This window comes from Falco punctatus (assembly GCF_963210335.1).
Source record: "Falco punctatus genome assembly, chromosome: 4".
In the NCBI taxonomy this organism is placed as follows: domain Eukaryota; kingdom Metazoa; phylum Chordata; class Aves; order Falconiformes; family Falconidae; genus Falco; species Falco punctatus.
The window spans coordinates 78843008-78857615 of record NC_137583.1 but is presented as its reverse complement, the minus strand read 5'-3'; the positions used below and the strand labels follow the sequence as shown (position 1 = coordinate 78857615).

The 14608-nt window shown below is 37.9% G+C and overlaps 1 protein-coding gene across 4 annotated transcripts in view; it reads right to left on the bottom strand.

The window, feature by feature from the left end:
* The window catches only part of GLCCI1 (glucocorticoid induced 1), a 58226-nt gene that overhangs the window by 24006 nt on the left and 19612 nt on the right, over nucleotides 1–14608 (bottom strand). For all 4 annotated transcript variants that reach the window (XM_080386752.1, XM_080386753.1, XM_080386750.1 and 1 more), the window contains exons 2-3: nucleotides 13131–13282; nucleotides 4275–4361 (exon numbers count right to left, since the gene is read on the bottom strand). In XM_080386752.1, coding sequence (XP_080242878.1) covers nucleotides 4275–4361; nucleotides 13131–13282 — 239 coding nt within the window. The remainder of the gene's footprint in view (nucleotides 1–4274; nucleotides 4362–13130; nucleotides 13283–14608) is intronic.

Sequence of the window (14608 nt, the reverse complement as noted above, 5' to 3'; positions counted from 1 at the left end):
AAAACACAAAGATCAGTGCATCCTAACAGTAATAAACCTACATCAGGTCATTCAGGGCATGAACTTGCAGTTCATTCTTGATGGTTTACTGTCATACAACTAACTGTAAGATGACCAAAGATTATTAAACAAACAAGAAGGTGGGAAAAATACCTATATTTTTCACTTGCTGATTAATTTTACAGCTATAAGTATACTTGAAATAAACATGAATCTTGTCTACACCACTTGTAATATTCATGCAGTCTAATACAACCAATGGCACAAACCTGAGAAACAAGCAAACTGGTTTGGTTCTTTACAACACTGGAATAATCTGAGTATCCTGATAATTTTTCATTTGAAGAGACCTAGGTCTGCAGACTACTAATATGAAGGAACACGTCACATCTCAGCATTCCTGTCCAAACGCTCATTAATATTTACCAGTCAATAGGTTGCATTGGCTACATATACATACATCAGGCTACACAACATGGTAACTTCCTATTGCTGAACAAGCCACAAACTCCTCATTAATGAGAGCAGATTCTAACTCATTCATGAACCATTTGTTAATAAACAAGTTAACCAGTAGGTCAAAGAGCAAAATAAGCATTAGAAATTCAACCTAAGTCTTTGAATGCGATCTTTCAATTCGTATATGAAAGCACATAAAAAGTGCAAGCTCTCATATTTGATTCTCTTTTATTCCAAAGTCCTTTTCAAGTACTCTGTGAGAGCAAAAGGGATCTTCCAGTGGGGTTTGCTGGTGTCAGTGTAACAGATACAGCATACAGAGGTGCTTAAGGGAAGTGAAAAATCAGCTGTCTGAAATACTCATGTCTTTAAAAACCTACACAAACTGAAAAGTATTTGTTTTAAATCCTGGGGGTTTTCCAGTTCTGAGTACATTCCACTTCAGGGTAAGTTATAACTAAAATTGTCCCTATTCAACAGAATTTCAACCTAACTTTCAGGTTGAAAGGGGAAAAAAATACCAGTGGTTCAAATCACTGCTTGGTTTGTGTCCAGTAAAAAGACCAATAGCAATCTTTATCTCCCAATTAAGATGTGTATCTATTAAAATAATGTTAAAGGAGTCTGGCATTGTCTTAGTTATATTCAAGTTATATTCAAGACTTCTTAAAAACAAGCAGTAGAACTCTTCAGACTGATTAAAAAAAAAGGTAAATTTTATTAGGAAGTGATTAAAAAAGCACACTATCATTACAAAGTTCATATTGAGAACTGAGGAGTTTTAAATTTTTCAATAGACCCACTACAATAAAGCAAGCATTGCCTGTTTCACTGTTAGACAGATTCAATCCTGACACTCACCTATTTCAATTCAAGGGCAAAATGATTTTCAACTACCCCAAATGATTTTTTTTTTAATGTGGTAATACAGAATTAATTGCTTGCTTGGGATCTTGAAGTCTATACACTCATTTTTAGCTTTTTTAAATGTACATCTTCTAAAAAGAGCTCCCAGTTGTGCTGAATAAATGAATTTAATTGGAATAGCTCTCAAAGTAACCAAGAAAAAAACCACTATTTTTTTTTAAATTTAAAAGTACATTCAATCATCTTTATCAAAAACAATTAAAACTATGCATACAAGTAGTTGGCTAGTTTACAGTATCAACAGAATAAAAAATACATGCTAGAAATCAGTCCATTAATTGTTGGAACAAGAAAACATGAATCCAAACTGCTAAGACAAGCCAAGGAAACTGTAAACAGCTATCTACTTGTTTACTGTCAAATCTATGGGAGACAATTCCAAATGCTGAGCAGAACAAGTTACCTATGTTACTCATAACAAATGCAGTCGCCCAGGAGAGGTGATACTTTCATTTCCATTATTTAAGCTCTTGCTTTCAGCTACCTATAGCTTTGTCAAGTTTTCTCTGAAGTCTACCATGTAACATATCCAGTTCACCTATCCCCTTCCCATCAGAGATTTCAGTACAAGTATTAAGAGTTGTTTTAAGAATGAGATTAAAATGAAAGGGAGGTGGAAATCATTTTACCATGTTATGCGCTAAAACACATCATGGTAGCTTTTTACCTGGGCAGCTCTGTTGTCCAATGCTCTGGAAGAATGTGCCCCTCTATTCCCTTGGAAAAATCTTTACATTGGGCAAAACTTTAACAAAAATTTCAGTTTGCACAGGGTCAAGAAAGATGTTTGGAACTGACAGCTACATTTGCAAGTAATTCTGTCCCTAGTGGGCTTTATAGTTTGAATAGAAGTGCCCCAGAGAATTTTTCCTTCCAGAAACTGCAAATTACTGTCGCACAAAGAATCTGAATGCAGAGATACTGTTGGTATTGAAAAACTCCTAACACCTACCACACAGGCATTAAGTAGCCAGACAGAGAAGTTGGAACAGGACTTAACAGGGAGGGAAAGGAAAAAAAAAAGGCATGAAATAGAAGCCAAACAATGGAGAGAGAGAGAGAGAGAGAGAGAGCACAGACAGAAAGCTGAAAAGTACCTGAGTAAGAGCTCAAGTAAGGGAAGATAGGCAAAAACTGGCTGGATAATGCACATAGAATGACACTGGGACTACAAACCTGGGGAACTAGAAAAGGCAAGACAACTGTTGGAGGAAAGGGAAGAACTATCAAATGGAGATGACAAGGGGAGGTTTGGGGGTGAATAACCACTGCAAAATGTGGATAGAAACAATTCCCTTCCACACATCCCATTTTGCCCATTACTGTATTCTATCGGAAAGGAACCATGAGACACATTGGCCCCACATTTCTTGTATTTCTTTTGTGGTCACTCCATAAAGAAGATGGCAACCCAGCACAATGGATCACTGTTATCAAATGGCAGAGACTTGCTTACATGCTGAAGGTTTCACTATCACTGACAGCCACAGCCCTGTGGTGAAGAAAAGCTGCTTGCTGCAGAACTTGGTAGGGAACTGCCAGAAGACGAGGGATGGTCTCTCAGTTAAAGCAAGCAAGCGTTACCCTGGAAATGCTGATGCTGTTCCTGCCCCTGCTACAATTCCTTTGTGCTGGTAGGTAAAGCCAAAACTTTGCAGACACAAAACTCATTCTGCACTAATTTCCGGTCACTTAATCTGCAATTCTGAGTGCTTCTCCACAGCTGCAGATGAAGTCACCCAGGCACCTGAAGGCCCATGTACTAATAAATTACCTATGATGGGTTTTGTAACAGGTATTCAATGAGACAGAATAAACAACCCTCTTTGGATTGACCTCTGTTTAGCCCAGGTCCTCATCTTTAAATATGAGGCTATTGACACCAACGGAATGCAAGATTATTCCATATTTGTCAAATCTGATTTTAAAATTCAAGTAATTAAACTTACATTGCCCTTCTTGACAACTATTCTTCCTATCACTGGCTGTCTGGAAGAGGACTATATACTGCCAGCAACCTCGTCTCCTCAGGCACCGTATACCTTCTTCTCATTTTTGAATGTCCTTTTAAACATGGAGCCAGGAGAGAGGACACAAAAATCCCAGAGTATCAGGGAAAAGTGCCATCCCGTAAGAACATGCTGCAAGATCCATTTCTTAAAAATAAAGGTGTAGCTCTTGAAGAGGCTGCACCCCTCCTGACAGGGGCATGAAGCTGACTGCAGGTCAGCCCTTAGGTATTGGACAGAGCTAGAGTTACATGAACTCTGAACAGAATGGAGTTTATTGGGACAAAAGCTGAAATACTGTCATTTCAGCTTTTACTCTTATCTACGTTCTCATGATGTGAATCCACTTAACTTTTGGTGAGTTCTTTCTATTTGCAATTGTAGTCTACAGAAAAATACATATGATTAAAGAGCATTTCAAGTAATCATACCGTTACTGTATCAACACCTACCCTCCTTCTTCGTTTGTCAAAGTGATGTTCTCTCTATCTCCACTGTAAACCTTGAATGACATTTCTAAACAAGAGTATGCTAACATACCAACTTATACTTTGGCTGTTTCAAGAGAGCGGCGTTAAAGAACAGAAAACTAGCTAAGGCAACTCTGAAGCGAAAAGTTAGTAAGCAACAACAAGCTGGTTCCACAGCACTCACTCTGGCCACTCCTTCACAGCCAATACTGTGTAGTAGGCAGGGAGGAAATCCAACAGGCATAAAATAACAACCACTCTTAAAACAACTCTTACGTTGGAGGTAAAACCTGTTTCAAAAACAACAGAGCAGAGGGAAAGGGTGCAGTTTCCTGGATTCTAGATAGGGATTAAAAAATGTCTTAAGCATATTAAAACTTGAAAGGCTCCACTGTGCAAAGCTTCTCACCTCTTTTAGTTGATCAGCACTTCCCCATGACGCTGAACGCTGATGTGATCTCTTTTCTGCTCCTTCTTCAGCCCAACAGCTAGGTGTCTAGAAGGGAAAAGAAAACCAAAAAAACCTTTTGGCACACATTACTGCTTTACTCTATCTGCAGTGTCAGAGTGCAGGCATTACACGTGAAAATAAACTTCAGAATCTGATAAGCAGCAGTAATAATCTCAATAAATAAAAAGAATACAGAAAACTAAGGCTTCATAAACTTGCATTTACCATGGAGCAGGGCAATGCACGTCACCGAAGAAGGAATCTGAGGCCCGACAATCAAAGAAAACCTTACCTGTCTACTCACATCTGCACTTTGGCATCCATTTCTAGTTTCCACTCAATGGACAGTTTGGAAAACCACCAGGTTAAAAAAAAAAGTTCAAACAGAGACCAAAAGCCAGGATTCACTCCTCCCACCTGTCTTCCTTAATCACTGGGCCAGTTAATCAATTCCTTCTTGCTAATGCTCACTTGATACAGAGTTTGATACACTTTTTATTATTTTTGGGACCAACCTACACGAGCAGAACAGTGATGGGTAATCCTTTTCCAGCCCTGTCTGCAAGCCCAGAAGTTTGGACTGTCCTTGGATGCAGGATTTATGAAGTTAAACCCCAAAGACTGAGAAGGGTCTGTAAGCCAGATCTCCCAACTCCTGTGTTTATTTACCACAAGACTACTGGAAAAGTGAGGCTATCCACCAGCATTTCCAAACAAGAGTCACTGGCTGCCAGAGGAGCAATGGGGACATCTAAAATCCATGGACAGTTTGAGGTATGAACCATATAAAACTCAGGTCTACAGACACATATATAAATCTGTGAAAAGAAAAAACAAACAGGCTTTTTTTTTCCCAACAGTTCCTACTAGTATTAGCTGAATCTTTCACAATAAGGCTGCAAGAAATAAAACTGTAACAATGAAAATCATGAGAATTTGGCGGTGAGGTTTTCCAGGGAGGGGACCGCTGCTGATACTTCACCACAGGAGACAGGACCCCAGCCCAGCAGGACACATAGGGCCTGGGATCCACCACCCCCTGGGACTTCCTTCTCCTGCATGGAAACCTTGTTCCTCCACAGCTACTCTTGCTTCCTCTTTAGGGTCTAGAAACTTCTGGAGCACCCACACACGTAGCAGACAGTGTTCTGCTCAGGAAGGAGGCTAGGCATCACCCTGGAGAACACCACAAAAACACCTGCAGCTCCTCTCCCTCACTACCCTGCAAAGGGAGGTGGAGGCAGCCCTCCAGCACCAGCCACCCAAGCCAAGCACACCACACCAGGCACCTTTAAGCACTGAGCTGTAGTTTCAGGGCACAGGCTATACTTTAATAATTATTGCACTGCCATAGTATTAATATGGCCTACTGCCCAGCACCTCACTGCTAAGTGCTAATACTTCATGTGCCAAGTCACTTTGTGTGCACAGGCCTACATACCCCTCCTGTGTTTTCCACCAGCCCTGCATTTCCCATGTGTTTGGTGAGGATTTTTCTCCATTATTTTTACACCACCAGGAATACTTCCACCAAAGGCCCAGCAAGCTGCGTGAGCCATTAGAAAGCACAATGGAAAAAAATCAGTAATGAAGTTTTTGCTGCATGTTCCCAGAAAGGGAAAAACAAGCCTTTATAAAAGTTAGGGTTCTGCATATTTATTATATGACTCTCTTTGTGGGGGTCTGCAGAAGAGGCCAGAAGATAATGCAGTTATGAAAAAAAATATATTAGGAGTGAAGTGTTAAACCAGCTATTTAACATATGGGATTCCCTCAGCCAAGCAACCCATGACTCTCCCCAACCAAAGCACAGCCTCTGCCACAGGCACACCACCTGTGTGCGCATTCGCTTGCTCTGCATTTTAGCAGAGCCATGTTCTAACCAAGTACTTGTTCTTGCAGACTGGGTACTTACCACCTCCCTGAATTCTGCCTCAAAGACATTGTATTGCTTTTGTTTTTTAAACACTGAAGTGGCTTGCAGATTTGTGAACAACTAGAGAAAATGGGGAAAACTTGCTCCTTTTTCAAAATCATGGGCTTTCACAATCTATTACAATTTACTTTCCAGTTTAAATTGACTTTCTCTTAAAGTATTTTACTATATCCCAAATACAGCTGGAACCTCATATGAAAAACATCAATGCAAAGGGAATTCTTCAAAAATTTATCTTCCAAAGAGTGTTTTCTGAGCACAACACAGCTTCATAGCATGGAGGACTACTCCAGGACAAAGCAGAAACAGGCATTTCAGGTGCTTAAATATTTACCTGTAGTGCAGGAGGGTGTACCAAGGATCACTACAAGCTCACAGCCTTTCAACTACAGCTTAATAACCAGAACAGAGAAGACATGGAGCATCTAAAAAGCCAAAGTGAGTTTCTCAACAAAGAGAAGTAACTTACAATAAAAAAACCCACAAAAAAACCCACCCAAAACCAAACCCACAAAATATATGTAGAAAGCAAGAGCTTGCCAGTATTTTTTAATAAGCACAGATATTGATCCAGATAGCAAAGGCAAAAACCAAACTTATAGCAACACTCTGAAGAACTTCACCAACAGTATTGGTGACTGTTAGCAGAGAGATGGGAATCCTTAAAGCTTATCAAAGTTTCAACTCTCTTCCACTCAAATACTATCTCCCTTGAGACAAGGATACATGATTGCTTTTAATCTCTGGTAAATTGAGTCAAGTCCCAGTCTTTCAAAATGTACATAAAAGTATCAGTATAGAGGGGGCATTTAAAAATGTACATAAAAGTATCAGTATAGCGGGGGCATGCTATTTGTGTCCCTCAATTTTATTTGCAGTATTAGATTACAAATACTATATGAGGTTCATAGCACAGTACTGGTCAGGCAACGTTACACTGAAGTGCTATTTATATTCAGATGGAAAGAAGAAAAAAAGGTTAAAAAATAACACAACATAAGCAGTTACCAGATTATTATAGCAAGCAGTCTTCTTCAAACCCTAGAAATTGCTGCTTATAATACACTGTAACCCACATATGACAAAGAGAAGTTTCAGGGTTGTAACCTAAAATGCTTACATCCAAGCAAAAGCTTTTTCAAAAAAAAAAAAAAGGGGGGGCACAAAACCCAAACAAAAGAACTCCACACTTCTTATGTGCAAACAGAAACTGTACTTTTGTAAGTTTAGCTCATGTCTGAGCACCTCTTATCTCACAAAGTTTGTAACTTACATCACAAATAAGATGGGGGTATACAGCACCCTTGACATGCCACATTTCATGAAAATTGTTTTCCCCTCTTTATTTACAACTTCTACAGAACAGGCTTATCCATGGAAGCCTTCATTTGAAGTGGCAAGTGTACTTCCCATGTGTTAAACATATTAAAAAAATAATGAAAGTTAAAAAAGTACCTCAGAACTGTATTTGAAGAAAAATTTCTGGATTACAATAAATGAAACCAAAGTTGCTGCACCTCAAGTCAAAAATGCATTAAGAGAGGTCACAGGCACTATCTGTCAAACTGGTAATATTTCAGAACCAAAACAAATTTACAGCATCACTTAAGTATGATCTGAACTTCATGAAACTGAAGGATTATTCCTGCTACTCTATATTCAGAAACTAAGATTTAAAACAATTTAGGAGAACCTTGAAAACATTAAGCAACGCATGCTACAGTTTCAAGAGGAGGATCGCTGATATTTTGACATGTGAAGGTTCACGGTCCCAGTTTCAGTGGACACAATGCTTAAAGCATGTGCATGGGCTAGGACACGGTGAGAACACCACATCTGGTTGCTCTCTTCAGTCTTAATGTAAATCACAACTACCATTGTTCTAACTCACCCAACCTTACAGAGATTAGCATTTTTTCCAACACGTTTGGTAATTCTCCCTTGCTTTTCCACCCGTGTCAGGGATATACACCTACATTCTTTCCACTTCATTTAGATCAGAATGACTGCATGGACTATCAACCTACCTAAATCTCAAATAAGACTGAATTACTCCAAATATCTCATATTTTATTGCCAGCTCTTCTCTCTAATTACTGTATCTAGCCTGCATTCCAGACTAACTACACTGGGGGACGGGTGCAAAGATTAAGGACATAAATCCATGTTTTACAGGGGAAGCAATAATGTTTTTTAAGAACTGCCACATTTAAAAGAAACGCAACGGCAGCACTAGAAGATAAAGTCTGATGACTTTTCAGATGTTTCTGAAGTATTCAAAGGCCCTGCAGAAATTTTACAGAAAGAAATAGCCTAAAGAGTTAGAGGTTAATTTGACTATAGGTGATGACTCCTTTTAAACATCAGACAGGCTAAGAAAAGTTAAGAACAATAAATTCATTGTTCTATGATGTGGTATCTCTTCCTCTTTGTCCCCTCCGTCCGAAGTACATCATTAAAATATCCCATGAAAGCAACGATAACTAATACACCAATGAAAGAGCTTCATGTAATTGAGCCTCCTGGTTTATAATCTTAATTTTTAGGCAACAAAATTTCTACCCAAAATAAAACATTACTCAGGTGACTAATGACAGCCAACTACACTAAAGCCTTGACCCACACACAAGAAGAATAAAAACATACTTTAGCCAAGCATTCCAGTTTAATAGCTCTGCATTATTCTTTAGCTTAGAGAAAAGTAAAAATGCTGAAAGGCATTTTGCAAACTTTCTTCATTTCCATTCGTATAATACATACTTGCCATATACAATGAAAAAGGCATATCCAGGCATATTGGAAACCAGTTTAAGTTGTCAATGGAGAGTGGGACGGGGGGGATCACTGATCCATACTCCACTTGGTCATTTGTTCTTTTCTTATTATTTAGATTGAGAAAGATTACATAGATGAACTTTAAACGGCAGTATCTTCGTTATGACATTAACATCATACGTTTATCCCTAACCTCACCTTCTTGTCAATTTTATAAATACCTTTTAAACTATTTAGTTACTGCCAAATAATTACATTAATATCCTATTACTATTATCCAAATATTTCTGAAGATTCTGAGGTTAGGCATAACCATTTAACATTGAATTATTCCTTAGACTAAGAAGGGGAAAATACTTACATGTAGAATATGAAGGAGAAGTATACAAATTTGCTTCACCAGTGCTCCCAAGAGAGACGGAAAAAAGAGGGAAAGAAGCTATACTGTGTTTTAAATGGCCTTAACCAAAAGTTCAAATTTTACTGAAAAGGAGAGGGAAGCAGCACAAAGGAGGAACCTGGGAAGGGGATCACAAAGTACATCAACGCGTATAATAACTTCCTATAATAGTAAAGTAAGTTTCCCTGCATTTCTGAAATCCTTAAAATGCTACTAAAAAAAATGGTGTACCTTTGATTATCCAAAACTTGCTAAAGATCAAGTAGTTTTATGCATATGCACACATACACACGTGAACTTAAATACATGCAGAATTCTGAGAAATCTGGAATTGTATAAATGTCTCAGTGCAGACTGTCATAATATATTTTGCCAAAAGCAAACAGTAGTTCTCTTCAATGTTTTCAGTCTGAACACTTGAGGTGGTTAAGAGGGACACAGAAATATGAACTATAGTTCCTACTCTCCAAGATGCAACAGAAGCTAAAACAAACAAAATTCCATTTCCTCTGTTTAAGTAATAAGATATTATTATCAAACTCTTTTTCAAAAATCCTGGTTTAATTTTAGAGAAAGAAGAAACATTTGATTCATGTGCACTCTATAGGTTCAAAGAACTTAAGTGGGAAACAAGGACTTGGAAAAAACTCATTAAAGGTTCATCTGATCCCAGTGAAGACCAGAATCTGACACCATTTTTTTTTTAATACAAGAATTCTAAGAAACTTGGAACAGCTATAATCACCACTTCCACACAACTGCACCAAATTTGCATTTAAATTAATGTTTAATTAGGGACAGAAAGTACCCTTGAAAGAGGAATAATTATTCCACCTACAAGGTAAGTTATACTGACGGTACTGTTCATGAGTTTAGAAGTAAAACAAGATAATTTATTCTACAATGAAACATGCTCACACAAAAAAATTGGTTTATTGATTTTCATTATCTTGTTTTTATTTATTTTGTTTATCTTCCACTTGGCTAAACTAGCAAGTATTATTATTTTTACCTACTATAAATTATATGAACTCCCAGGAGCTAAACTGTTAGTTAGCCAACAAGCATGAAGTGGCAGAAGTACTTATGCTGGTGCTCGGGCAAAGAGCAAGGTTTTAATTTAATTTAACTTAATTTGCCAGACATGCATCCTATCAAAACTTGGAACTCATCTTTAGTTTTGAAATTAGACATATTTCAAACTATGCAGAGCTCCAACAGCAAAAAAAACCAACCATGCAACCAAAACATAACCCAAGTCAGTATTGTATGATCATCTACAAGTCTTCTCAGCAAACATTTAAGAAAAAAAAGGAATCTGCTGTGCCAATCACTATGCTTGTTACATTTTACATATTCATACAGACCCGTGTAGTCAAGACATAAGTTTTTCAACTCAAACACTGCAAAATGCTTGATTTTTGCATAATTTGAATAAAAAGACAGCTAATACAATTCCTTGTTAGAAGATATCCACAAAAATTCAAAGCATGAAACTTCCCTACCCTTATCCCTTTGAAACAATACTTGCAATGACAACAGTACTGCCTTTCCTCGCTGTTACATTTGATTATGCTGAAAAGGTGAAACAATTTTTTTTTCCTTCCTCCCTGAGCTTTGTTTCTGAATGAGGCAAAGGGTGGCAGCCAACGGGTCAAATAAGCTAAACACTTACTTGAGCTCACTAGGAAAGCAACTTTATTGCCAAATGCTTGGAGCACAAATATTTACAGAACAAGTTTGTTTCTCTTTTCTGTAACTAGTGAAAAGGTTTGTTGTGAATGTTTAAGTACTCTAAATTTTCTATTCATAAGGGTATTTGCAAAGTTTGATATGGATATATGTTTTAAGAGAGGGGTTAAGAAATACATGCTACCAAAAATGTCCTGAATGGAAATTATGGTTTCAAAACAGAAAAAATGTTAAGGCATAGTATTATGAAAGGAAGGCACCTTGGAAGTAAATTCAGGATTAAGGGCTTTTTAAGTAGATCTTTCATGACAGCTGCTTCTTTTTTGCTAAAACTGGCTGGCTGGTTTCAAAATGAATGAGTAGGACATGAAGACAGCATTCTCTAAAAAGGGTCCCACCAGAAGCTATAAAAGTTTCCTTGTTCATTTTTAATCATCAGATTCCCAAATTGATTAAATAGGATTTATGGAACATACAGACAAATTTTTTTTTTCCCCCTAAGCGTTCTACATTTAAGTCATTCCACATCAGAGGACTTCCTGCGTGACGTTACAGTATATTTTAAAGAGATGTGGAAAATGATTTATACATTCTACCTTGTCCTGAGAAATTCATTATTACACAGAAGACTAAAACCTAGAATCAATTTAAAGAGCTGCTGCATTTGCTCTAACAATGGTGGCAGAACGGGTGACAAGTAGTTGCAAGTCAGTAGAAACTAACCAAAACCTATACACCTAAAAGTGAAGTTTTCTGAAGGCAGAAAAATCCTTGATATTTTAAAGGTGTCATATGCATTGGGACAACATAAGCTTCCATTAAAAACAATTCTTAATGCAAAAGACAGTTATAAGCAAAAGGTAGGATGTCATTAAGTATCATTTTTCTTTGCAGGACACCCATGATAACAATGGACCTGAATCATAGCACAAGAGATAGAAAACTGATTTAACATCCATCCCTACATGGCCTGTAAATTGAAAATGCCACCAAAGATAGATAGTCTCTTCTAGTTTCCAACTGAGTTTAGTATACAAACTCAGATGACTTGCTCCATGCCCTAATAACACTATTGAAAAACCAAGAATTGAACATCTTTGCTAATAATTTGGGGGTTTTAGAATTATGTATTTTTAACCTGTTTAATAGTGATCATCTTTGTGGGCAACAAGCTCCAACATGAGGAGGAAGCTGGCAAGAAACAATGTTCACCCGTCTAGCCAAAGAGCACTGGAGCACTATGAATGCCACAGCAGCCTACCTGCCAAAGGTTCCCGCTAAGGACAGAGCCCTGAGGAGGATCCAAGGGTATCACAAGGGTATCAGGCCATAAACAATCTCAGTAGCCTTCCCTTTGTAGCTGGTGGTAAGGCTCTCATTCTGATGTCTGGCTTCAAGAGGCAGCTCCTCCACAAAGCATTTCTATTTGTCTTTGTTGCTAACTAAGCAGCAGAGGGGACATCTCAAGACCTTATTGCATGCACACTCCCAGCTTCTTCTTGATTTCCCCTCTACTGACAAACTGGTCAGCTCTTGACAGCAACCACTATCCTTCTCCCCACCTCAAATACACTTGAGACCTACAGATGACCATGATTTAGTAAAATCTTTAGCTTGTCAGCCACTGCTATTAAGGAATCTTTTTTTAAAATAGCACTCAGCACAATTTTGCATATAGCGGCTTCAAAATAAACCAGATACAAGGCTGAGATTGAAATCTGCTTATTTAGCTCCAACAAATCTGTCCACATACAGAAAATTACTTTTAACAACTGTTTTCTAACAACATAAAAATATTACCTGTTGCATACCATGTTACTGAATTGACACTGATTAAAAAAACCCACTACTGTACCCTACTTTTAGAGCTTCGTATTTGTAATAGAACTAAGTGAATCCACATTTCTTCAGAATTAAGTTGAGCTAAGATTCCAAATCAGGTGATAAAAGTATTATCAGGAAGACATCAATTACATGAAACATCTCTGTTGTCTTGTTTTACAGCTTTTACCTGAGTAGATTTATCTTTCATACATGAAGGGTAGTGTACATGGGGATCACGTGGCCACTGTCCTGTGAGGTAAGGTCCTGTTATTGTGTCCAAAGAAGAAGTTCGCCTTATGGTACCAGAAGTTCTGATTTGCTGGGATTTTGGCCTGTCCACTGTAGAAAACCAGAACAAAATCAACAAAAAGTCAGGCTAAATTTGATGTGAAATGTCAAAAGCTAGCTATGACACACAATGGCAAGAACACATCAGAAACCTTTGTCTAAATGCCAAGCTGAAAAGAATGCCATCACATCAAAGCAAATAACATCAGACAAAGGAGGAAAAAAAATACAAAAGGGAAAACTTAACAGTTACAGAAAACAACAAAGCTTAAAGTGTTCATATCTGCAAAAAACTGAGCTACTTAAGCAATATATTTTCATCAACAAAAAACATCAAGCAAATTTAAATACAGCGACAAGGCAACTCAGGAAAGCCAGGCATACAGAAATAGAAAATATAAGGAAATATAACACAGTAACAGTATTGGGTTACTTTTGGGGTTTTTTTAAAGTCGGTTTGCTTAGCTTTCTAAACACTAAAACACAAATTGTGACAAAAATTAAGTCGTCTTAAGAAGATGCATATCTGATTTCTTGCTCTTGTGTACGTCATTCCGTATTATTTACAAGATCCCAATACAGGCCTTAGCAAGCTGAAAGCGTGTGACTGTGTATTTCCCGCTGACACGGCTCAGGTCAAGGCAGCTACCATGTTTGTCTTCACTCATCACCGCGCCTGCAATCTTTGACTCCTCCCTGTATTTCTCTCCCCATACACCTAGATCATGGAACACTTTTTCCTGTATTTCATTTGGAAAGCAGTGAGTAGGGTGATTCATGAGATTGATGTGGGAAAGAACAGTTTTACAGCATGCTCTCTGGATCATCTTACTTTGTCCTTTAGGCAAAATTACTTCACATACTCGTTCTCTAGACTTCACATAAGCCAACCTTAGGCCCTACATTACAGCAATCGTCTACTTTACCCATCCCTGCTAAAAGAAGTTTGCAAGTGAAACTACTTTCAAGCTAGTCACATGCTATGCACTGATCTGAGCCACCAAAACCCAACTCACTGCTCAGAACTTGAGAGCAGACCTACTAGCACACTTCTGAGCCCAGACACGGCCCACTGACCTCTACATGCATTTTCTCTTTGTATACCATCTGGAATTGTTGGATATCAAAAGTCAGGCTCCATCATCAATGTTTTACAAAGAATTCAGCACAATAATTAGGTTATAGCTTGCAATAATACAGCATGCTTATGGTATGATGTATAAACACGATAACGTTAAACCAGACCATTTTAGAGAAATTTAGAACTGCTGAAACATATTAGCTGCTCATTAGGTGAAGAGTTCTAAATAATACTGGGAATTGGAAGCATGACAGTGTATAATACTGCCTTTGTTAGAATATAATTGTTTTGACTGC